We start from the raw sequence: 26,908 nt of genomic DNA on the forward strand, positions 1-26,908 counted from the left end.
GATAGTCAAATAACTTGTCCGTGGCAGGGCCTTTGAACCCCACTATCTCCCACGCTCTCTCCCCACGCTCTCTCAACACTATCTCTCCCCACGCTCTCTCCCCACACTCGCCACGCACTCTGCCCACACTCCCCACTCTCTCTCCCCACGCTCTCTCACCACTTTATCTCCCCACGCTCTCTCCCCACTCCTCCCCACACTCGCCACGCACTCTGCCCACACTCCCCACTATCTCTCCCCATGCCCCCCACGCTCTCTCCCCACACTCATCACGCTCTCTCCCCACACTCACCACGCACTCTGCCCACACTCCCCACACTCTCTCCCCACGCTCTCTCCCCACGCTCTTTCACCACTTTCTCTCCCCACGCTCCCCACGCACTCTGCCCACACTCCCCACTCTCTCTCCCCACGCTCTCTCACCACTTTCTCTCCCCACTCCTTCTCTCCACACTCGCCACGCACTCTGCCCACACTCCCCATGCTCTCTCCCCACGCTCTCTCACCACGCTCTCTCCCCACACTCGCCACGCACTCTGCCCACACTCCCCATGCTCTCTCCCCACGCTCTCTCCCCACACTCATCACGCTCTCTCCCCACTATCTCTCCCCACGCTCTCTCCTCACGCTCTCTCTGCACACCAAATGCACGCACGGTACTCGGGATTTAATTCGAATATTTAATCGTAGTTTTTATTAAATATCTCACATTGAAATATCCCTAGAGGTGAATAAATCTCGTTTGGGAGTGCCGACCGACTTGCACTTGACTTTGTTATCGTGCTACGATCAGGCTGGGAGTGGACCATCCCATATGAGTGAGTGGACCATTCCATCTGAGTGGACCATCCCATCTGAGTGGACTATCCCATCTGAGTGGACCATCCCATCTTAGTGGACTATCCCATCTGAGTGGACTATCCCATCTGAGTGAGTGGACCATCTCATCTGAGTGGACTATCCCATCTGAGTGGACCATCCCATCTGAGTGGACCATCCAATCTGAGTGGACTATCCCATCTGAGTAGACCATCCCATCTGAGTGGACTATCCCATCTGAGTGTGTGGACTATCCCATCTGAGTCGACCATCCCATCTGAGTGTACTATCCCATCTGAGTAGACTATCCCATCTGAGTGGACCATCCCATCTGAGTGGACCATCCCATCTGAGTGGACTATCCCATCTGAGTGGACCATCTCATCTGAGTGGACCATCCCATCTGAGTGGACCATCTCATCTGAGTGAGTGGACTATCCCTTCTGAGTGGACCATCCCATCTGAGTGGACTATCCCATCCGAGTGGACCATCCCATCCGAGTGAGTGGACCATCCCATCTGAGTGGACCATCCCATCTGAGTGGACCATCCCATCTGAGTGGACCATCTCATCTGAGTGAGTGGACTATCCCATCTGAGTGGACCATCCCATCTGAGTGGACTATCCCATCCGAGTGGACCATCCCATCCGAGTGGACTATCCCATCTGAGTGGATCATCCCATCTGAGTGGACCATCCCATCTGAGTGGACCATCCCATCCGAGTGAGTGGACTATCCCATCTGAGTGGACTATCCCATCCGAGCGAGTGGACCATCCCATCTGAGTGGACCATCCCATCTGAGTGAGTGGACTATCCCATCTGAGTGGACTATCCCATCAGAGCGAGTGGACCATCCCATCTGAGTGGACTATCCCATCCACGTGGACTATCCCATCCGAGTGGACTATCCCATCCGAGTGGACCATCCCATCCGAGTGGACTATCCCATCCGAGTGGACTATCCCATCCGAGTGGACCATCCCATCTGAGTGGACTATCCCATCCGAGTGGACTATCCCATCCGAGTAGACCATCCCATCCGAGTGGACTATCCCATCCGAGTAGACCATCCCATCCGAGTGGACTATCCCATCCGAGTGGACTATCCCATCCGAGTGGACCATCCCATCCGACCAGCACAGGAGTCGCCGAAGGTTGAAGAAGAAGCAGCAGGGCCATTTGTCGTGAGTGTTTTCATCTTTGACCCAAATAGTTCGAGAGTCCTATCGCACGTGGAGCTGCACAAACACAACAGCGGGTATACATCAGATGACAACAACAACACACGTTCTGACTTATTTAAACGAAATAGGTGATGGAATATACTTGCGTCTCTTTATTTAGTCTTGTCCCCGCTTAAGAGAGTTTGCGACGGTTGTACAATGTTGTTGTCACTAGCGAGACAATCCACAGTGAGCCCATTCCCCACCACATTTCATCAATTATCTTTACGTGAAATTACGTTTTAAGATTAAAGTTTTTTTTTTAAACGGCTACCCTCAAAGGGTGGTGGGGTGGGGGTTGGAGGCCGACCGAAACGATGCCGAAAGAGGCCATTTGCCAACTTTCGACGCCGAAACCGAAACCGAATTTCGGTCGTCCTCTAGTGGGGGTGGGGGAACCAAAGAGTCACCGCAAGCGACCTCCGTGACCCGCAGGTTGGGGACCCCCTGGACGAGCAACAACGCCAGCAACAGGTCGAAGCAACCGCGTGACTCCACGTCACATTATGTCCGTGTAAGGTGTTCGATTTGTCACGTGGCCCACGCAGTTGTAGTTTGGGAGGGGGGGGGGGGGGGCGGAGATTGCTGTTTGCTCCCTTGCCCTTCCCGTTCTGTTCTGTTTTTTTACTTTTGCCAATGTCGGTATGAGAGCCTCATCATCCGTCACAATGGCGAATGAGACTCTCACGCACGGTTTCAACTCCGTGTTCTTCTTGTACAGGGGAATTGAGTGTTCAGCTCCACACGGCGTACATCCGTTTCATTAGAGGCAAAACAATTAATAAGGTAGGGCACTGATAAGGGGTTGACAGGTTTGTAAGTGTAGTGTATAGTAGTGTATAGTGTAGTGTATAGTAGTGTATAGTGTATAGTGTCGTGTATAGTGTATAGTAGTGTATAGTAGTGTATAGTGTAGTGTATAGTGTATGGTGTAGTGTATAGTGTCGTGTATAGTGTATAGTAGTGTATAGTGTAGTGTATAGTAGTGCATAGTGTAGTGTATAGTGTAGTGTATAGTAGTGTATATTGTAGTGTATGGTAGTGTATAGTAGTGTATAGTGTAGTGTATAGTAGTGTATAGTGTATTGTATAGTAGTGTATAGTGTAGTGCAGGGGTCGGGAACCTATGGCTCGCGAGCCAGATGTGGCTCTTTTGATGATTGCATATGGCTCGCAGATAAAACAAAATATTCTCACTTGTTTTAATCCATCCATCGATTTTTCACTGCGCATGTCCTGTTCAGGGCTGCAGGAGCAATTGTCCATTATTTTAATTGGATGATACTGGCCTACGTTTGCCGTTGCTGGGTAAAACAGGTAAACGCCCCCTTTTGAATCAGTCTGAGACTGCGTCTGCTCGGTCATTAGCTCAAAGCTAACCCTTCGACGAAGAAGATGGCGAAAAGAAAAAAAGACGACGAGTATCGTACATTTCAGGACGAATGGACCGAAGAATTCGCCTTTGTGGAGAGAGCGGGTTCTGCGGTGTGTCTAATTTGCAATGACAAAATTACATCGTTGAAACGGTCGAATGTAAAGCGGCACTTCGACACGCGCCACGCTACCTTTGCATCAAAATACCCTGCGGGAGACAGCAGAAAGAAAGCGTGCCAAGAGCTGAGCAGGGTGCAAGCTAGCCAGCAGCAACTCCGCGTATGGACCCGGCAAGGTGACTATAATTCGGCTAGTTTTGCTGGTTCTTTAGCAATAGTGAGGAACGGAAAACCATTCACAGATGGCGAGTATGCTAAAACGTTCATGCTGGATGTAGCCAATGAACTTTTTGATGATCTTCCGAACAAAGACAAGATAATCAAACGGATACAAGACATGCCTCTGTCGGCAAGAACTGTTCATGATCGTACCATCGTGATGGCAAACAAAGTGGAGGAAACGCAAGTGAAGGACATAAATGCAGCGCCGTTCTTTTCTCTGGCTTTGGATGAGTCAACAGACGTGAGCCATTTGTCGCAGTTCAGCGTGATTGCAAGATATGCTGTTGGTGACACACTGCGCGAAGAAAGTCTTGCTGTTCTGCCATTAAAATGGTCCACAAGAGGTGAGGATTTATTCAAGTCTTTCATGGAGTTTGCTCAAGAAAAAAGTCTACCTATGGATAAACTTCTCTCAGTGTGTACTGATGGTGCTCCGTGTATGGTGGGGAAAAACAAAGGATTTGTGGCGCTTCTCCGTGAACATGAAAATAGACCCATCCTAAGTTTCCATTGCATTATACACCAGGAGGCACTTTGTGCTCAGATGTGTGACAGGCAGTTTGGCGAAGTGATGTCGCTGGTCATTCGTGTGATCAACTTTATTGTTGCCCGAGCCTTAAATGATCGCCAGTTTAAAACACTGCTGGATGAAGTTGTAAATAACTATCCTGGTCTGCTTTTGCACAGCAATGTGCGTTGGTTGTCAAGAGGGAAGGTGCTTAGCCGTTTTGCGGCTTGCCTGAACGAAATCCGGACTTTCCTTGAAATGAAAGGCGTCGGGCATCCTGAGCTAGCCGACACCGAGTGGCTCCTCAAGTTTTACTATCTCGTAGATCTGACTGAACATCTGAACCAGCTCAACGTGAAAATGCAAGGCATTGGAAATACAGTGTTATCCCTTCAACAAGCTGTATTTGCTTTTGAAAACAAGCTGGAGCTTTTCATCACGGATCTTGAAACAGGTCGTTTACTACATTTTGAAAAACTGAGCCAATTTAAAGATGCATGCACAGCAAGTGAGCCCATTCAAAACCTTGATCTCCACCAGCTAGCTGGCTGCACATCCAGTCTCCTACAGTCCTTCAAAGCACGCTTTGGAGAATTTCGTGAGCACACTCGTATTTTTAAGTTCATCACCCATCCAAACGAGTGTTCACTGAACACAGCCGACCTGAATTACATCCCTGGTGTCTCCGTCAGAGATTTTGAAGCAGAAGTGGCTGACCTGAAGGCCTCAGACATGTGGGTGAATAAGTTCAAGTCACTGAATGAAGATTTGGAAAGAATCACACGACAGAAAGCGGAGTTGGCGAGCAAGCACATGTGGACAGAAATGAAAAAACTCCAACCCGAAGACCAGCTGATTCTCAAAACTTGGAACGCGCTTCCTGTCACATACCACACACCGCAGCGTGTGAGTATTGCTGTATTGACCATGTTTGGATCTACGTATGCATGTGAGCAGTCATTCTCACATCTTAAAAACATCAAGTCCAACCTACGATCACGTTTAACGGATGAAAGCCTCAACGCTTGCATGAAGCTTAACCTCACCAAGTACCAACCCGACTACAAAGTACCAACCCGACTACAAAGACATCAGCAAATCCATGCAGCACCAGAAGTCGCATTAATGGTGAGTGTTATAACAACATTATTTAAAAGAATAAATTCAGAGGCTTATTATACTGACATTTAGTTGAATTCACTTTTAAAATATATTATATGGCTCTCACTGAAATAAATTTCCAATTTTTTTGCTTTCATGGCTCTCTTAGTCAAAAAGGTTCCCGACCCCTGGTGTAGTGTATAGTGTAGTGTATAGTGTAGTGTATAGTGTAGTGTATAGTGTAGTGTAGTGTATAGTAGTGTATAGTGTTGTGTATAGTGTAGTGTATAGTGTAGTGTATAGTAGTGTATAGTGTAGTGTATAGTGTAGTGTATAGTAGTGTATAGTGTAGTGTATAGTGTAGTGTATAGTGTAGTGTATAGTAGTGTATAGTGTAGTGTATAGTGTAGTGTATAGTAGTGCATAGTGTAGTGTATAGTGTAGTGTATAGTAGTGTATAGTGTAGTGTATAGTGTAGTGTATAGTGTAGTGTATAGTGTAGTGTATAGTAGTGTATAGTGTAGTGTATAGTGTAGTGTATAGTGTAGTGTATAGTAGTGTATAGTGTAGTGTATAGTGTAGTGTATAGTGTAGTGTATAGTGTAGTGTATAGTAGTGTATAGTGTAGTGTATAGTGTAGTATATAGTAGTGTATAGTGTATAGTGTAGTGTATAGTAGTGTATAGTGTAGTGTATAGTGTAGTGTATAGTAGTGTATAGTGTAGTGTATAGTGTATAGTAATAAGAGGTTGACAGGTGTGGACTCTCATCCTTGCTATCGAGCTGTGGTCTTCAACGGCACCCGGGCAGTCGTGACATCTGCCCTGTGATTATGCAATCCTGTGTTGAAATGTGGCAATTGAGTTGTAGCTGAAGTTTTACGCAATACACACACACACAACACACACACGCGCGCGTGTGTGTGTGTGTGTTGTGTGTGTGTTGTGTATGCATGTGTGTGTGTGTTGTGTATGTGTGTGTGTTGTCTGTGTTCCCATACACACGGCCAACACCAGAGACAATTATCTGGGTCTCCCCTAGGTCGAATTGGCCTCAAACGAGTACCTGGTGTGGTGTGCAAACATCGCCACTGGGGAGACAAAGGCGGCCGGGCGTGGCGTTGTCCACCCAGCCACCCACGCCCCGATTAGGTCACTCGCGAAGAACAGCACTTGCCCCAACGGTCCGCTCAAGGCTACACGGAGATCTTTTGCCTTTGTGTGTTGCCACACGCTTTCCACACGCTCGCGGGTCGAGTCATCGCCCAGGCAGAACTTTGGTTCGATAACGTCCGATAAGGCCGCCCGCCCCAACGATCAACATAAAAAGACAAAGACTCCCCGTATAACCTCAACAGATTGTTGGGCCAAGTGCTGTTAGCGAGTGAAAGGGGGGTGGGGTGGCCAGCACCGTGCACGGCCGCCTTTGTCTCCCCAGTGGCGATGTTCACTTCACACCGCACCGGGTTCTCGTTTGAGGCTGAGTCGACCTAGAGGGATGCCCAGGAGCGGTTCAGATCAACGTCACCGGTGTTGGCCGTGAGCGGGAATCGAACTCGGGTCGCTGGGTCCATAGCGCAGCGTGGCGCTAACCACTGCGCCACTGCCCCCCCCCCCCCCCCCCGCTAACACACAACAACAACCGCCATTCGCCACTAAGTGGCGGTGACGTCACCACGACGCTTGTGCCAGGCTATGTGCACCTTGAGGCCACGTGAAGTGTCGAACGCCCGCTGGCAGGAGGTCACGGGGCAGACCCAGGTGCCACGGGTCGACTGACTGAGATGACTGGCTGATGCACCACCTGTGCCCCCTACTGTGCCAACCTGCTGTGCTTTAGCCACCCGGCGCTCCGCTCGTTGTTGTGAGCGTCGCTCCTCCGCCATCCGTTGTTGTTGGAGGGCGACTGCCTCCAACTGCCCAGTAGCGTCCTTCACGAGCCTCCTCCACAGAGGCCGATCTTGACACCGCTGGTACCAGTCATCGGCAAGTCCACTCAACTCCACGTCCTCCTGTACCACATCACTCCATCTCTTCTCTAGCCCGTGCCGCGCCCGTTTAGCCCCCTCGATCCGGCCAAACAAAAGCTGTTTCGGCATGCGGTGGCTGGGCATGCGGGCTACATGGACCACACACGCACACACACACAGACCTACACACACACAGACACACACACAGACACGCACACACACACGCACGCACAGACACACGCACAGGCACACACACACGCACACACAGACACACACACAGACACACACACGCACAGACACACACACAGCCACACACACACACGCACAGACACACACACACAGACACGCACACACACACACACACGCACAGACACACACGCACACACACAGACACACACACACACGCACACACACACAGACACACACACACAGACACACACACAGACACACACACACAGACGCACACACAGATACACACACGTGTAATGTTCCCTGCGATGGCCCCAACGTAGACCGATTCGTGACCTGACCTTGGGGAAGCGGGCGACACACTAACACCCGGAGCAGACCCCCAGGAATGCACGGAGGGGAGCTGCTGTCGGGTAGTAACACAACAAGTCGACGCCTGCCTCTCTGCTCGCTCCGTGCTCTGTGCCACGAGGAGAACTCCAATCCGGAGTTTACAGCGGCCACACGCAACCACTGGACATCATCACGGGGTCGCTGCTCAGCAAGAAGTGTTTCCAAGTGTCTCTCCATGTCTCTCCCCCTGTGTGTGTCTCCATGTCTCTCCCCCTGTGTGTCTCCATGTCTCTCCCCCTGTGTGTCTCCATGTCTCTCTCCCTGTGTGTCTCCATGTCTCTCCCCCTGTGTGTCTCCATGTCTCTCCCCCTGTGTGTCTCCATGTCTCTCCCCCTGTGTGTCTCCATGTCTCTCCCCCTGTGTGTCTCTCCATGTCTCTCCCTGTGTGTCTCTCCATGTCTCCCCCTGTGTGTCTCCATGTCTCTCCCTGTGAGTCTCTCCATGTCTCTCCCTGTGTGTGTCTCCATGTCTCTCCCTGTGTGTGTCTCCGTGTCTCTCCCTGTGTGTGTCTCCATGTCTCTCCCCCTGTGTGTGTCTCCATGTCTCTCCCTGTGTGTGTCTCCATGTCTCTCCCTGTGTGTCTCCATGTCTCTCCCTGTGTGTGTCTCCGTGTCTCTCCCTGTGTGTGTCTCCATGTCTCTCCCCCTGTGTGTCTCCATGTCTCTCCCCTTGTGTGTCTCCATGTCTCTCCCCCTGTGTGTCTCCATGTCTCTCCCTGTGTGTGTCTCCGTGTCTCTCCCTGTGTGTGTCTCCATGTCTCTCCCCCTGTGTGTGTCTCCATGTCTCTCCCCCTGTGTGTCTCCATGTCTCTCCCCCTGTGTGTCTCCATGTCTCTCCCTGTGTGTGTCTCCATGTCTCTCCCTGTGTGTCTCCATGTCTCTCCCTGTGTGTCTCCATGTCTCTCCCTGTGTGTGTCTCCATGTCTCTCCCTGTGTGTGTCTCCATGTCTCTCCCCCTGTGTGTGTCTCCATGTCTCTCCCTGTGTGTGTCTCCATGCCTCTCCCTGTGTGTGTCTCCATGTCTCTCCCTGTGTGTCTCTCCATGTCTCTCCCCCTGTGTGTGTCTCCATGTCTCTCCCCCTGTGTGTCTCCATGTCTCTCCCCCTGTGTGTGTCTCCATGTCTCTCCCTGTGTGTCTCTCCATGTCTCCCCCTGTGTGTCTCCATGTCTCTCCCTGTGAGTCTCTCCATGTCTCTCCCTGTGTGTGTCTCCATGTCTCTCCCCCTGTGTGTGTCTCCATGTCTCCCCCTGTGTGTGTCTCCATGTCTCTCCCTGTGTGTGTCTCCATGTCTCTCCCTGTGTGTGTCTCCATGTCTCTCCCCCTGTGTGTCTCCATGTCTCTCTCTGTGTGTCTCCATGTCTCTCCCCCTGTGTGTCTCCATGTCTCCCCCTGTGTGTGTCTCCATGTCTCTCCCTGTGTGTCTCCATGTCTCTCCCCCTGTGTGTCTCCATGTCTCTCCCTGTGTGTGTCTCCATGTCTCTCCCTGTGTGTGTCTCCATGTCTCTCCCTGTGTGTGTCTCCATGTCTCTCTCTGTGTGTGTCTCCATGTCTCTCCCTGTGTGTGTCTCCATGTCTCTCCCCCTGTGTGTCTCCATGTCTCTCCCTGTGTGTCTCTCCATGTCTCTCTCCCTGTGTGTGTCTCCATGTCTCTCCCTGTGTGTGTCTCCATGTCTCTCCCTGTGTGTGTCTCCATGTCTCTCCCTGTGTGTCTCCATGTCTCTCCCCCTGTGTGTCTCCATGTCTCTCCCTGTGTGTGTCTCCATGTCTCTCCCTGTGTGTCTCTCCGTGTCTCTCCCTGTGTGTGTCTCCATGTCTATCCCTGTGTGTCTCCATGTCTCTCCCTGTGTGTGTCTCCATGTCTCTCCCTGTGTGTCTCCATGTCTCTCCCTGTGTGTCTCCATGTCTCTCCCTGTGTGTGTCTCCATGTCTCTCCCTGTGTGTGTCTCCATGTCTCTCCCTGTGTGTCTCCATGTCTCTCCCTGTGTGTGTCTCCATGTCTCTCCCTGTGTGTGTCTCCATGTCTCTCTCTGTGTGTGTCTCCATGTCTCTCCCCCTGTGTGTCTCCATGTCTCTCCCTGTGTGTGTCTCCATGTCTCTCCCTGTGTGTGTCTCCATGTCTCTCTCTGTGTGTGTCTCCGTGTCTCCCCGTGTCAGCCCATGTCTCCTTGTGTCCCCATGTATCCTCTTTGTCCGGCAATTGAGTCCTCTCTTATCTGGTAGTTCAGTCCTCTTATCTGGTAGTTGAGTCCTCTTATCTGGTAGTTCAGTATTCTTATCTGGTAGTTGAGTCCTCTTATCTGGTAGTTCAGTCCTCTTTTCTGGTAGTTGAGACCTCTCTTGTTTAGTAATTGAGACCTCTCACCTGGTAGTTGTCTAGTAGTTGAGTCGAGTAGCCAGCGACGTACCCACGAGGGTCTCCACATACTTTGCTTCCAGCTCCACGCGCTGCTCCTCGCTGAAATGATTATTCCAATCGCCCACCTCCCCTGCGTGCCAGACACGACGTGGCCATTGTGAGTCACATGACGTGGGCATTGTGAGTCACATGACGCGGCCATTGTGAGTCACATGACGCGGCCATTGTGAGTCACATGACGCGGCCATTGTGAGTCACACAACACGGCCATTGTGAGTCACACGACGCGGCCATTGTGAGTCGCATGACACGGCCATTGTGAGTCACACACCACGGCCATTGTGAGTCACACGACGCAGACATTGTGAGTCACATGACACGGCCATTGTGAGTCACACGACGCAGACATTGTGAGTCACATGACGCGGCCATTGTGAGTCACACGCCACGGCCATTGTGAGCCGCATGACGCGGCCATTGTGAGTCACATGACGCGGCCATTATGAGTCACACGACGCGGCCATTGTGAGTCACATGACGCAGCCATTGTGAGTCACATGACGCGGCCATTGTGAGTCACATCATGCGGCCATTGTGAGTCACACGACGCGGCCATTGTGAGTCACACGACACGGCCATTGTAAGTCACATGACGCTGGCATTGTGAGTCACATGACGCGGCCATTGTGAGTCGCATGACACGGCCATTGTGAGTCACACACCACGGCCATTGTGAGTCACACGACGCAGACATTGTGAGTCACATGACACGGCCATTGTGAGTCACACGACGCAGACATTGTGAGTCACACGACGCAGACATTGTGAGTCACATGACGCGGGCATTGTGAGTTACACACCGCGGCCATTGTGAGTCACACGCCGTGGCCATTGTGAGTCACATGACGCAGCCATTGTGAGTCACACGACGCGGCCATTGTGAGTCACATGACGCGGCCATTGTGAGTCACACGACGCGGCCATTGTGAGCCGCACGCCGCAGCCATTGTGAGTCACATGACGCAGCCATTGTGAGTCACATGACGCGGCCATTGTGAGTCACACGCCGTGGCCATCGTGAGTCACATGACGCGGCCATTGTGAGTCACATGACGCGGCCATTGTGAGTCACACACCGCGGCCATTGTGAGTCACACACCGTGGCCATTGTGAGTCACATGACGCGGCCATTGTGAGTCACACACCGCAGCCATTTATCTATACTGGAGGAATCCAATGAGTTATAAGGCTCCCATTCACAGATGTGCAGAAGGGGTGGGTAAAAACGTTACGAGAAGATTTACCTGGGAAGATTTTTTTTTTCCTGCATTGCGATGTTCGCCCCATCACAACAACAAAAATTACATCGTGCATTTTTAAGCGACGTAAGAGAGCTGGGGAACCCAGAAGCGAACCCATGCAGAGCGCGGAGAGAGAGAAAACATGAATATCAAGTGAGAGAGAATTTACGAATATCAAGTGAGAGAGAATTTACGAACGGCAAGTGAGAGAGAATATACGAATGTCAAGTGAGAGAGAATTTACAAATATCAAGTGAGAGAGAAAATACAAATGTCAAGTGAGAGAGAAAATACAAATGTCAAGTGAGAGAGAAAATACGAACGTCAAGTGAGAGAGAATACTGGCTAGGGGACTAAATTTAGCTGTCACCCCAAAACACATACCAGTAGATGATATCATCTCTCAGGTCGATGTAGCCCTCAAAGGCGTAGGACACATCCAAGCAGACGTTGCGAGAGCTGAAATAGCCACTATTCTTAAGAATGCTAAGAAACCCATTAGTAACATCAGCAAAAATGAACGCTCTGAACTCGCGAATTTTAAAAACAGAAGTGATATAGTCATCCTCTCAGCCGATAAAGGCAACACTACTGTTATTATGGATAAAGATTCATACAACAACAAAATCCAGAATCTGCTCAACGATGGAAGTTACTCAAAAATAAAAAAATGACCCTACCAATAGCCTAGCGATAAAAACCAACAAGATCATCACAAGTTCGACCTCCCTAATCGACCCAACTATACGTCCCTCCCTAAAACCTTCTGCTGCAAGACCCGCTAGATTATATGGTCTTCCCAAGATTCATAAAGAAGGCACCCCATTACGACCCATCGTATCCACGATCAACTCCCCTACCTATAGACTAGCCCGTTTTCTGTCAGATACCTTGCTACCTTTCACTGGCAAGACCGCCTCAGCAGTACTTAACTCAGCCCAATTGGTCTCTATGGTCAAAGACGTTGTACTGTCCCCTGATGATATCCTTGTCAGCTTCGATGTGGTCTCTTTGTTCACCAAGGTCCCAGTACCTGATACCATTGAAATAATTGAAAATTTGGTCCAACATGGACTAGACCCCGACACACCTGCACTGGTTAGGCACTGCCTCAACAATACCTACTTTACTTGGAATGGCTCCTTATACAAACAAAATGAGGGTACCCCCATGGGATCCCCGTTATCACCAGTGATAGGCAATATTTTCATGGAGAAATTTGAATCAGACGCCATCCAGACTTCCACCCTCAGACCTTCCCTGTGGAAGAGATATGTGGATGACACTTTCGTAATTTGGCCACATGGCCTCCCAGCTCTGAACCTTTTCCTACACCACATCAATTCCAGACATCCCGCCATCAAATTCACCATGGAAGTGGAGAAAGATGGCAAGCTACCATTCTTAGATGTTCTGTTTGAGAGGAGACCTGATGGCTCATTGGGGCATTCTGTCTACAGGAAACCCACCCACACAGATTCCTACTTGAAACCTGATTCCCACCACCACCCAGCCCAAAATAATTCTCTCATCAAAATTTTATACCATAGGGCTCATTGCATTTCGGACCAACACCACCTGACCAGTGAATTAAAACATGTACACCTGGCCCTCAAAAGGAATGGTTACTTTGACCGTACCATCCGCCAAGCTGTTTCTTCCTCCATACAGAAACAACCACTTGATACTCCGGTCAAAACCATCACACTACCATATATAGCAGGCGTTACTAAAAAGATTTCCAAAATTCTAAACAAACACAAGATCTAGGTCCGGTTCAATACAGTACACAAAATTCGTGATCTGATCCCATCTGTGAAGGATGTCATTCCTGACTTACAGTACCCCGGGGTTTACAAATTGAGTTGTACCTGCGGTGATTGCTATATCGGGGAGACAAAGCGACATGTCTCTGACCGAATTCGCGAGCACAAATCAGATTTGAAACACGGCAAAACGAATTCTTCTGCCGTGGCTGATCACTGTTACAACGCTGTGGGTGATCACGATATAATTTTCTCCAATACCAAAGTTCTTTGCAAACCCACGGGTTTTTATCAGAGATTTGTTCATGAGGCAATTCAGATCTACAAACACAGACACAATTTCAACCGAGAAGATGGTTTCAAATTAAGCAACCATTGGAAAGATGTTCTAAATCGAACTAAACATTAAACTAATTTAAATGGTACAGTATATTTTTCAAGTAGTGGTACCCCAAACTTTCGCAGCTCTTATAAATTCCCTTTTCACACCATCAATAGGTAAACTCCCCCGCCCCCCCCGCGCCAAACGGCAAGTCCACCGGAACGTACACCACCTCTTTTCCAAAATCTGCCAATCAAATGCTATTTTTTATGCTAATTTCTTTGTCAGGACACCTTGTTTGCTCGCACACAGTTTAAAGGTCCGCGGTCTGAGCGTGGTTATGTTTCGCCAAATTCTCCTGTTTGATTTGTACTAGGTGCCTCGGTGAATGTATATGCTCTGACTTTAACATAGCTATTTCTGTGACCAGTTACAAGCTAATCACTCAGCTATTTCAATGCTAAATTCTATGCTAATTCCTTTGTCAAGGGGTGCCTCTGCGGATGTGTATACTTTAACTTAGCTATTCCAATGAGCCATTTCAATGCTAAATTATATGCTAATTCCTTTGTCAAGGTGCTTTGTTTCTTCTCACACAGCTTAAAGGTCATGATCTGAACGTGGCTTTTTTCACTCCAGCGCTGTCCTCCAGACAGTCTCGTTCCTTCACCTGATGAAGGCCGCTTGTGTTGTGGCCGAAACGTCGTGATTTTTTTTTTACACCTACGTGACTTTACCCAATAGAACCAAAGAGTATGAGAGAGAATATACGAATATCAAGTGAGAGAGAATATACGAATATCAAGTGAGAGAGAATATACGAACGTCAAGTGAGAGAGAATATACGAATGTCAAGTGAGAGAGAACATACGAATATCAAGTGATAGAGGATATACGAACGTCAAGTGAGAGAGAATTTACGAATGTCAAGTGAGAGAGAAAATACAAATGTCAAGTGAGAGAGAATATACGAATGTCAAGTGAGAGAGAATATACGAATATCAAGTGAGAGAGAATATACGAACGTCAAGTGAGAGAGAATATAAGAATATCAAGTGAGAGAGAATTTACGAATATCAAGTGAGAGAGAATATACGAATATCAAGTGAGAGAGAATATACGAACGGCACGTGAGAGTGAATTTACGAACGGCACGTGAGAGGAGGTGGCCGAGTCACCCACCGAAGCGAGGCCATTCTCGCCGTGAGTGTTGCCACTGTGCCACCCTGCACGCGGAAGTCGGGAAGGGGGGGGGGCGGGGGATGCAGGCGCCTACCTTTGCGGAACACCACCTTGCCGAATTTGAGATTATCAGCCTCGGCCTTGGCCTTCATGGCGCTGAACGTGCCGTTGTCGGCCACGTCGGAGATCTGCTCCCCGGACAGACCCAGCCCCAGGAAGGTGGACATCTTCTGAAGCTCCCCCGGCAGGTCCTGGACGCACCAAAGGGGACGATGAACATGGCCACCACGTGGCCTGCACAGACTGCGACGGCACGAACCCACGGTGGTCTTGAGCGGCGGACAGAGTGGTTGAGAACCACTCACTGCCGTAGCGGGTGGACGGAGATCGCCTTGCACTTGTGCCAAATTTTAATTCTCAACGCCTCCTGTTCTCACGTTTGGACTGTTTATATCACGATTCGCGTGCGTTAATGCCACTGTTAAGACTAAAATATACGGCTTGCTTGCACCTGTGCTTCCATTTTCATGGGACCTCTTTCTGTCGTTATATTTTGCACTGGGTTTTATTTATGAGTCCACGCTGCCACTGGTTCACGAGCCCACGTGGCCACTTAGTTGTGACGTCACGAGAGCATCGTGCCACGGGGTCATTACTCCAGGGGGTCACGGGGTCATGGGGTCACTCACCGCCTTGAGCTCCTCGTAGGTTGACGTCAGGATGTTCTTGTCCTCCCAGCGTTTGCTCCAGTACTTGACGTGGTCAAAGTAGGAACCCCAAGCCACTGAGGGGCGACACGGGGACATGGGGGAGGGGACACACGAGGACACACGGGGACACACAGGGGGTCCACAAGCGTACATGGAGGGACCCATCAGGACCGCATCGGGAGGCGAAGGAATACGAAACATGCAGAGACACAGAGACACACAGCGACACGGGGACGCGTGGAGACACATGGGGAGACACAGGAACACGCAGAGACACACAGCGACACGGGGACGCGTGGAGACACACAGCGACACGGGGACACGTGGAGACACACAGAAACACAAAGACACACAGCGACACGGGGACACGTGGAGACACACAGAAACACAGAGACACACAGCGACACGGGGACGCGTGGAGACACACAGCGACACGGGGACACGTGGAGACACACAGCGACACGGAGACGCGTGGAGACACACAGAAACACAAAGACACACAGCGACACGGGGACACGTGGAGACACACAGAAACACAGAGACACACAGCGACACGGGGACACGTGGAGACACACAGAAACATAGAGACACACAGCGACACGGGGACACGTGGAGACACACAGAAACACAGAGACACACAGCGACACGGGGACGCGTGGAGACACACAGAAACACGGAGACACACAGCGACACGGGGACACGTGGAGACACACAGCGACACGGGGACACGTGGAGACACACAGCGACACAGAGACACACAGAAACACGGGGACGCGTGGAGACACACAGAAACACAGAGACACACAGCGACACGGGGACACGTGGAGACACACAGAAACACAGAGACACACAGCGACACGGGGACGCGTGGAGACACACAGAAACACAGAGACACACAGCGACACGGGGACACGTGGAGACACACAGAAACACAGAGACACACAGCGACACGGGGACGCGTGGAGACACACAGAAACACGGGGACACGTGGAGACACAGAAACACGCAGACACGGGGACACGTGGGGAGACACAGCGACACGGGGACACGTGGAGACACACAGCGACATGGGGACGCGTGGAGACACATGGGGAGACACAGGAACACGCAGAGACACACAGCGACACGGGGACACGTGGGGGAGACACACAGAAACACAGAGACACACAGCGAAACGGGGACGCGTGGAGACACACAGAAACACGCAGAAACAGAGACACACAGCGACACGGGGACGCGTGGAGACACACAGAAACACAGAGACACACAGCGACACGGGGACGCGTGGAGACACACAGAAACACGCAGACACGGGGACACATGGGGAGACACAGGAACACGCAGAGACACACAGCGACACGGGGACGCGTGGAGACACATAGGAAGACACAGGGACACGCGGAGACACACACACACACAGGGGACACGTACCGTCTCCCTCCATGAACATGCGGAAGAATTCGTCCCAGGAGCCGACAGAGGGCAGGCCCGGGTTGTTGTTGTAGAAGTGGTAGAAGGACACCGCTGTGTCCTTCGGCTCTCGGAAGACGAGCACCACCTGGACCACGCAGGGCGGCAGTCGGACAAGCCGATGGTCAGATGGACAGACAAGCAGGCAGGCAGGCAGACAGACAGACGTATGGTTTACCCAGTATTCTTGTACATGTCCATGCGGCGTACAGCCGTTTCAATACGGGCAAAAAAATGTGTATAATTTGTTTGCGTTTCTCCCTTGTGATGGGACTTTGTAGGATGAACGTTGAGATTTATAAGGGGCACGGGGTGACCGCTAAGAACCTGAATTGGTCTGTAATAAGCTAGGGCACTGATAAGGGGTTGACAGGTGTGCGTATGTACATGTGTACCTCCGATGAGCACGGTCGGATACATACGGTGCGAAAGGGTCTAACTGCTCATCGCGAGTCGGAATAGCGCGCTCACCTCTCACTGACGAGGAGCTGTCACAGGGGGAGGTGCGGGAGACGTGTGGTTAGGGTCAGGGGTTCGTGCTGACCATCTCAGACACGCTGACCAGGAAGAAGGAGAAGAAGAATCCACGTGCTCGTGTGTTTGCGTCGAAATTCTTTCGCGGGCCGTACGTAGCCAACCGCGAGTGGATCGTCACTTGGCGAGCGACTCCTCCGACCCCCCACGCCTCCCTCACCTTGCAGCCGCACTCGAAGAACCCCTTCGGGATGAGGTCGGAGAGATGAGTGACGAAGAGGCGAGGAGAGGGGGCCGCGTCGAGGTCCTGCTCGCAGCGGGGGGGGGGGGGGGGGGGGGCACGTGGTCACGCGCGTGCTTCACACAAACTCGTTTATCTGCTGTTTCTCTCTCCCCCCCAATTAGTGGTTGCAAATACCACTGTGCTAGCCACAATAACACACTCGCCCACTCACTCACTCACCCACTCACTCACCACTCTGCTAGTCACAACAACACACTCAATCACCTACTCGCTCACACACTCACTCGACCGCCCGCCCACACACCCACTCGCTCGCCCACCCACCCACTCGCTCGCCCACCCACCCACTCGCTCGCCCACCCACCCACTCCCTCGCCTACCCACCCACTCGCTCGCCCACCCACCCACTCGCTCGCCCACCCACCCACTCGCTCGCCCACCCACTCACTCATCACTCTGCTAGTCACAACAACACACTCACCCACTCGCTCGCCCACTCACCCGCTAACTCACCCACTCACTCACCACTCTGCTAGTCACAACAACATACTCAATCACTCACCCACTCGTTCACCCACTCACTCACTCACCACTCTGCTAATCACAACACACTGACTCACCCACTCGCTCACCCACTCACTCACTCACCACTCTTCTAGTCACAACAACACACTCAATCACTCACCCACTCACTCACTCACCACTCTGCTAGTCACAAAAACACACTCACTCACCCACTCGCTCACCCACTCACCCGCTAACTCACTCACCACTCTGCTAGTCACAACAACACACTCATTCACCTACTCGCTCACCCACTCACCCGCTAACTCACTCACCACTCTGCTAGTCACAACAACACACTCACTCACCTATTCGCTCACCCACTCACCCGCTAACTCACCCACTCACTCACCTCTCTGCTAGTCACAACAACACACTCAATCACTCACCCACTCGTTCACCCACTCACGCATTCACCACTCTGCTAATCACAACACACTGACTCACCCACTCGCTCACCCACTCACTCACTCACCACTCTTCTAGTCACAACAACACACTCAATCACTCACCCACTCGCTCACCCACTCACCCGCTAACTCACTCGCCACTCTGCTAGTCACAACAACACACTCACTCACCCACTCACTCACTCACCACTCTGCTAGTCACAACAACACACTCACTCACCCACTCGCTCGCTCACTCACTCACCCGCTAACTCACTCACCACTCTGCTAGTCACAACAACACACTCAATCACTCACCCACTCGCTCACCCACTCACTCACTCACCACCCTGCTAGTCACAACAACACACTCACTCACCCACTCGCTCACCCACTCACCCGCTAACTCACTCACCACTCTGCTAGTCACAACAACACACTCACTCACCTACTTGCTCACCCACCCACTCACCATCACCACCCTGCTAGTCACAACAACACACTCACTCACCTACTCGCTCACCCACTCACTCACTCACCACCCTGCTAGTCACAACAACACACTCAATCACCCACTTGCTCACCCGCTAACTCACTCACCACTCTGCTAGTCACAACAACACACTCACTCACTCACCCACTCGCTCACCCACTCACCCACCCACTCACTCACCACCCTGCTAGTCACAACAACACACTCACTCACCCACTCACCCGCTAACTCACTCACCACTCTGCCAGTCACAACAACACACTCACTCACCCACTCACCCGCTAACTCACTCACCACCCTGCTAGTCACAACAACACACTCACTCACCCACTCGCTCACCCACTCACTCACCATCACCCTGCTAGTCACAACAACACACTCACTCACCTACTCGCTCACCCACTCACGCACTCACTCACTCACCACCCTGCTAGTCACAACAACACACTCACTCACCCACTCGCTCACCCACTCACTCACTCACCACCCTGCTAGTCACAACAACACACTCACTCACCCACTCGCTCACCCACCCACTCACCATCACCCTGCTAGTCACAACAACACACTCACTCACCCACTCGCTCACCCACCCACTCACTCACCACCCTGCTAGTCACAACAACACACTCACTCACCTACTTGCTCACCCACCCACTCACCATCACCCTGCTAGTCACAACAACACACTCACTCACCCACTCACCCGCTAACTCACTCACCACTCTGCCAGTCACAACAACACACTCACTCACCCACTCACCCGCTAACTCACTCACCACCCTGCTAGTCACAACAACACACTCACTCACCCACTCGCTCACCCACCCACTCACCATCACCACCCTGCTAGTCACAACAACACACTCACTCACTCACCCACTCGCTCACCCACTCACCCGCTAACTCACTCACCACCCTGCTAGTCACAACAACACACTCATTCACCCACTCGCTCACCCACCCACTCCCCATCACCCTGCTAGTCACAACAACACACTCACTCACCCACTCGCTCACCCACTCACTCACTCACCACCCTGCTAGTCACAACAACACACTCACTCACCCACTTGCTCACCCACCCACTCACCATCACCACCCTGCTAGTCACAACAACACACTCACTCACTCACCCACTCGCTCACCCACTCACCCGCTAACTCACTCACCACCCTGCTAGTCACAACAACACACTCACTCACCTACTCGCTCACCCACTCACCCGCTAACTCACTCACCACCCTGCTAGTCACAACAACACACTCACTCACCCACTCGCTCACCCACTCACTCACTCACCACCCTGCTAGTCACAACAACACACTCACTCACCCACTCGCTCACCCACCCACTCACCATCACCACCCTGCTAGTCACAACAACACACTCACTCACTCGCTCACCCACTCACTCACCACCCTGCTAGTCACAACAACACACTCACTCACCCACTCGCTCACCCACTCACTCACTCACCACCCTGCTAGTCACAACAACACACTCACTCACCCACTCGCTCACCCACCCACTCACCATCACCACCCTGCTAGTCACAACAACACACTCACTCACCCACTCGCTCACCCACCCACTCACCATCACCACCCTGCTAGTCACAACAACACACTCACTCACTCGCTCACCCACTCACTCACTCACCACCCTGCTAGTCACAACAACACACTCACTCACCTACTCGCTCACCCACTCACCCACTCACCATCACCCTGCTAGTCACAACAACACACTCACTCACCCACTCACCATCACCACCCTGCTAGTCACAACAACACACTCACTCACCTACTTGCTCACCTACTCACTCACCTACTTGCTCACCCACCCACTCACTCACCACCCTGCTAGTCACAACAACACACTCACTCACCCACTCGCTCACCCACCCACTCACCATCACCACAGCCTTTGGTCTCCATGGCGCTCACGTTCAGACACCACGCGTTGTAATTATTTAAGGCTGAGTCTACCCAGTGACGTCCCAGGACAGCTTCTGATATCACTCGTCAGGGAACCGAATCCGGGTCGGCGGGTTCGTATCGCAGTGAGCTAACCACTGCGCCACCGTTCCCCGCAGAGTTATACGCACACGCACAGGGCAAATTCAGGTACTGCTCGCCAATGATGTTAGCCATGGCCTGGAATCGAACCTAGGTTTGTAGGTTCGTAGAGAAAGACAACGTGACGCACGCGCACAAACACACACATGAACCAAGAGGTGTGTGAGTTTTATTTTTTTCTTCAATTTTTGTTGTTACCAGGTAAGGCCCACTTGGCTGCTCTTTCACAAGTGACCTGGCCACAAATGATAGCCTCAACGAAGTGGGCTCATGATCGTCACCGTCATCGCGTGGAGATTTCGAGCAGCAGCCAAACTCTCTGAACGCGTGGTGACGTCGATTCTAAACATGCGGAAGGGAAAAACCGGAGGACCCGGAGAAAAATCCACGCGACCACGGGGAGAGAGAGAGAGACACACGCATACTCCAAATATACAGCAGCAGCAGCAGCAGGCGTCAGGGTCGGGATAGAACCCACTACCTCCTGTACACCAGGAGAGGTAGTTAACATCTCCTAGCCACCGTGATGATGATGAGAGAGAGAGACACGCAAACTCCAAATATACAGCAGCAGCAGGCGTCAGGGTCGGGATAGAACCCACTACCTCCTGTACACCTAGAGAGATAGTTAACATCTCCTAGCCACCGTGATGATGATGAGAGAGAGAGACACGCAGACTCCAAATATACAACAGCAGCAGGCGTCAGGGTCGGGATAAAACCCACTACCTCCTGTACACCTGGCGAGGTAGTTAACATCTCCTAGCCACCGTGATGATGATGAGAGAGAGAGAGAGACACGCAGACTCCAAATATACAGCAGCAGCAGGCGTCAGGGTCGGGATAGAACCCACTACCTCCTGTATACCAGGAGAGGTAGTTAACATCTCTCCCCCACCCCTCCATGACCCCACCATCACCTTCATCTTTCCGGGAGGCCCGAACTCCAGGAGGGGCAGGTGAATGTTTTCTTTCATGGCTTCCTCCAGGGCCGGGTGAGCCAGGTACAGCATGCTCTGCAGCAGGCGCGACACCCAGTTGCAACCTGGGTCGCAAAGACAAAGGTGCCCCGCATAGCCTCGAGACAACTGCTGCGGCAAGTGCTGTTGTTAGCGAGCAGCATCTATGGAAGTCAGCAACAGAGAACAGAGACAAAGAACCCCCCTGTATAGCCTCAACAGACTGATGGGGCAAATGCTCTGCGCGAGGACACACACAGACACACACAAGGCACAGATTCCCCGTATAGCGTTAACAGACTGTAGGGGCAAGTGCTGTTAGCGAGCACCTATGAAGGCCGCTCCCCACACACACACAGACACACACACACATAGAGACACACACAGACACACACACACATAGAGACTCACACAGACACACACACATAGAGACACACACAGACACAGAGACACACACACATAGAGACACACACAGACACACACACGTAGAGACACACACAGACACAGACCCACACAGACATCCACACAGACACACACACATAGAGACACACACACACAGAGACACACAGACATCCACACAGACACACACACAGAGACACACACACAGACACACACAGAGACACACACACACAGACCCACACAGACCCACACAGACACACACACAGAGACACACACAGACACACAGACACACACAGACACACACACACATAGAGACCCACACACACACATAGAGACACACACAGACACACACACATAGAGACACACACACATAGAGACACACACAGACATCCACACAGACACACACACACATAGAGACACACACACAAAGACACACACACAGACACACACAGAGACACACACACAGACACACACACATAGAGACACACACACATAGAGACACACACACACAGAGACACACACACATAGAGACACACACACATAGAGACCCACATACACACAGAGACACACACAGACACACACACAGAGACACACACACACAGACACACACACACAGACACACAGACACACACGTACCACTCTTGGGATAGGTGACCAGCAGGATGTCGTCTGGCCGCGCTGCGAACCCGGGCAGCAGCTTCAGGGTGTCCGCCTGCAGCAACCTCGGGTACTTGATTCCGTCCACCACCGACAGCTTCTTGTCTTCGGGTAACTTTTCCGACTCCTCCAGCACATTGTTGAACGCTTCGATCACGGCACTCGTCTTGACTTCCAAGTGTTGAGCAGCCATAGCAGCAGTAGCAGCAGTAGCGATGGCAGCAGACTTCACAGACTCGACTGCGCTAACGTCTCCCCTGCCGACAGTCCTGAGCCTTCGCCTCTGGCTGCGAACGCGAGGTTCAGGGAACGCTGTCAGCTGCCTGTAGGGCAATCGACTTTGCTCAATTCTGGCTCCTCTCTCTCTCTCTCTGTGTCTCACGGCCTGCCGGAATGCGCGCGCGTGTTAAGAAGGTGGTCATTGATTGTGCCATCATCATCATCATGGTCCATGATGGGGGGGGGGACGGCGTGCCGGATTAAGCTGGTGCAGGGGCCAACCTTTTATGTCGACAATTTACCACCCCACTTTCTATAACTTTTTGGACTTGTGCAAGCCTCTTATAAATTTGTTGGTGGAGAAATGGACAAACGGCCCACCGGGCTTTAACAATAGCTTAGCGCCTGTGTATGTTTTTTATGAGAAGTATTGAAATATATTTTTTGCCCGGGCAACGCCGGGTAAAACAGGCCCTAAATTAAATTTAAAAAACATCAATATTAAAACACAAATGTTTTACTTGCACAGTAAAGTAATTGTATTTTTTCATTTTCTTTACAGCCGGATAATACGACAAATCGCTAACCTTAAATACCCAGTCGTTCATGAAGTTGAGGGCAGTATAGTACTATAGTAATAGAGCAAGTGCAGAATCACTGATACCGGAATTGATAGCTTGAAAGCGTTTAGCGCGGGGCCCTGGCAAGTGCGGGGCCCGTAGCTACTACACGTGTAGTAACTACTACACGTGTAGTAACTACTACACGTGTAGTAACTACTACACGTGTAGTAACTACTACACGTGTAGTAACTACTACACGTGTAGTAACTACTACACGTGTAGTAACTACTACACGTGTAGTAACTACTACACGTGTAGTAACTACTACACGTGTAGTAACTACTACACGTGTAGTAGCTACTACATATGTGCAGCTACTACATATGTGTAGCTACTACATGTTTAGCTACTACACGTGTAGTAGCTACTACACACGTGTAGCTACTACACACGTGTAGCTACTACACACGTGTAGCTACTACACACGTGTAGCTACTACACACGTGTAGCTACTACACACGTGTAGCTACTACACACGTGTAGCTACTACACACGTGTAGCTACTACACACGTGTAGCTACTACACACGTGTAGTAGCTACTACGTGTAGCTGCTACACATGTAGTAGCTGCTACATGTGTAGTAGCTGCTACATGTGTAGCTGCTACACGTGTTGTAGCTGCTCCACGTGTAGCTACTTTTGCTGCGAGGATCATCCTGCACTGGGGGTCACACAGCCCGGAGTGGGTGTCCACTCCACATCTCGCCATTTGAGAGTTCCACTTTCCTCCCTGTCGTGCAGTTTCAGTTTAATTTATTCGGATTTACCCTGTGAGCCATTCGGTTCTTGATTTGGGTTCAACCGCAACAACCAATAACATTACAAGATACACCTAAAATTCATTGTACACAAATCTAAACATCACATACGTAAACAATGCAATCCTACAGAAAAAGCACAGCCCGTCCATGCTGCGTACAAAAAAGTGCAAAAAAAATCCATTTCGATATCCTCAAGCCGTGCGCCACATATTTCCCGGCACCAAATCTATTGACGTCGTCGTCGTCGTCATTGTCAAGCCATTCTCTGTGAGGTCTTCCTCTCTGCCCGGTTCCTTCCAATATTCCGAACAAGCACAACCACACACTTTTAAATTTACTGTTGTTGTCCACCCTAACACGTGTGTCCAAAACAGTGCCGGTTTCCTTAACAGCATCATTATCAGTTCGTCTTCTTCCATGTGCAACATCTCTCTCTCTATGTTGGTCACACTCTTTGGGTCCAGCAGTATCCTTCTGCTATAGAGGGATGAAGGGATGGAGAGATGGATAGGTGGAGAGAGGGATGATTGTAAGGATTTATGGAATGATGGGAGGGAGGGGTGGAGGGAGGGAGGCATGTAGAGAGGGCTGAAGCGAGATCTTATCTACCTCACCTGGTATGCAGAAGGTCGTGAGTTCAGTCCAGGCCGACGGCTGTTGCAAATTTGGAGTTTGCATGTCTCTCTCTCTGCGTGGTCTCGTGCATTTTTATTGTGGTCCTCCGGGTTTTTATTTTACCCTCCACAATTTAGAATCAACGTAAGTGTCTCGATAATGATTTGGCATCTACTATAAATCCCCACAAACGATGAAAGGCCACTTCGTTAAGCTATCGTTTGCGACAGCCAGGTCGCTTCTGCCACACAAAAAAAATAGCTACAAAGAGCACTGTTTTTTTAATAGTTAAACTTTTGGCACAAAAATAGGGGGTTAGGTAGGCAGATGAGGATGAGGGGGTGGGCGGATTAAGCTGGTGCGGGGTCAACCTTTTATGTCAACAATTTACCACCCCACTTTCTATAACTTTTTGGACTTGTGCAAGCCTCTTACAAATTTGTTGGTGGAGAAATGGACAAACGGCCCACCGGGGCTTTAACAATAGCTTAGTACCTGTGTATGTATATGTTATGTTTTTTATGAGAAGTATTGAAATATATTTTTTGCCCGGGCAACGCCGGATACTTCCCGCTAGTATTTTATAAAACATGCCCTAAATTAAATTAAAAAAACATCAATATTAAAACACAAATGTTTAATTGCACAGTAAAGTAATTGTATTTTTTCATTTTCTATACAGCCGGATAATACGACAAATCACTAACCTTAAACACCCAGTCGTTCATAAAGTTGAGGGCAGTATAGTACTATAGTAATAGAGCAAGTGCAGAATCACTGAACCGGAATTGATAGCTTGAAAGCATTAGCGTGGGGCCCTTGCAAGTGTGGGGCCCGTAGCTACTACACATGTAGTAGCTACTACACGTGTAGTAGCTGCTACACGTGTAGTAGCTACTACATATGTGCAGCTACTACATGTGTAGCTACTACATGTTTAGCTACTACACGTTTAGTAGCTACACATGTAGCTACTAAACTACACATGTAGCTACTACATATGTAGCTACTACACATGTAGTAACTACTACACATGTAGTAACTACTACACGTGTAGTAGCTACTACATATGTGCAGCTACTACATATGTGCAGCTACTACACGTGTTGTAGCTGCTACACGTGTAGCTACTTTGCTGCGAGGATCATCCTGCACTTGGGGGCCACACAGCCCGGAGTGGGTGTCCACTCCACATCTCGCCATTTGAGAGTTCCACTTTCCTCCCTGTCGTGCAGTTTCAGTTTAATTTATTCGGATTTACCCTGTGAGCCATTCGGTTCTTGATTTGGGTTCAACCGCAACAACCAATAACATTACAAGATACACCTAAAATTCATTGTACACAAATCTAAACATCACATACGTAAACAATGCAATCCTACAGAAAAAGCACAGCCCGTC

The 26,908-nt window shown here is 50.7% G+C and overlaps 1 protein-coding gene across 1 annotated transcript; it reads right to left on the reverse strand.

Moving 5' to 3' along the window:
* Nucleotides 1–1,889: 1,889 nt before the first annotated feature.
* Nucleotides 1,890–23,653, reverse strand: LOC116955486 (sulfotransferase 6B1-like). The gene is made up of 8 exons (XM_032976599.2): nucleotides 23,268–23,653; nucleotides 22,194–22,318; nucleotides 17,723–17,809; nucleotides 16,990–17,116; nucleotides 15,538–15,632; nucleotides 14,943–15,099; nucleotides 10,284–10,407; nucleotides 1,890–2,061 (listed from the first exon to the last, which is right to left on the reverse strand). The coding sequence occupies exons 1-7, from the start codon at nucleotides 23,479–23,481 to the stop codon at nucleotides 10,295–10,297; spliced, it is 918 nt and encodes a 305-aa protein (XP_032832490.2). The 5' UTR covers nucleotides 23,482–23,653; the 3' UTR covers nucleotides 1,890–2,061; nucleotides 10,284–10,294.
* Nucleotides 23,654–26,908: the final 3,255 nt, after the last annotated feature.

The sequence above is a fragment of the Petromyzon marinus genome, chromosome 60 (genome assembly GCF_048934315.1).
Source record: "Petromyzon marinus isolate PM22_M1 ecotype Great Lakes invasive population chromosome 60, UKy_Petmar_22M1.pri1.0, whole genome shotgun sequence".
In the NCBI taxonomy this organism is placed as follows: domain Eukaryota; kingdom Metazoa; phylum Chordata; class Hyperoartia; order Petromyzontiformes; family Petromyzontidae; genus Petromyzon; species Petromyzon marinus.

Bases quoted from the DNA above. Each gene is read 5' to 3' on its own strand.
- LOC116955486 (XM_032976599.2), bottom strand. From the start codon at position 23,481: ATGGCTGCTCAACACTTGGAAGTCAAGACGAGTGCCGTGATCGAAGCG. The intron at 17,117-17,722 runs GTGAGGGAGGCG...TGCGTGGTCCAG, and splicing joins TCTTCGAGTGCGGCTGCAAG to GTGGTGCTCGTCTTCCGAGA. The intron at 10,408-14,942 runs GTAGGCGCCTGC...TCTGGCACGCAG, and splicing joins CAAGGTGGTGTTCCGCAAAG to GGGAGGTGGGCGATTGGAAT.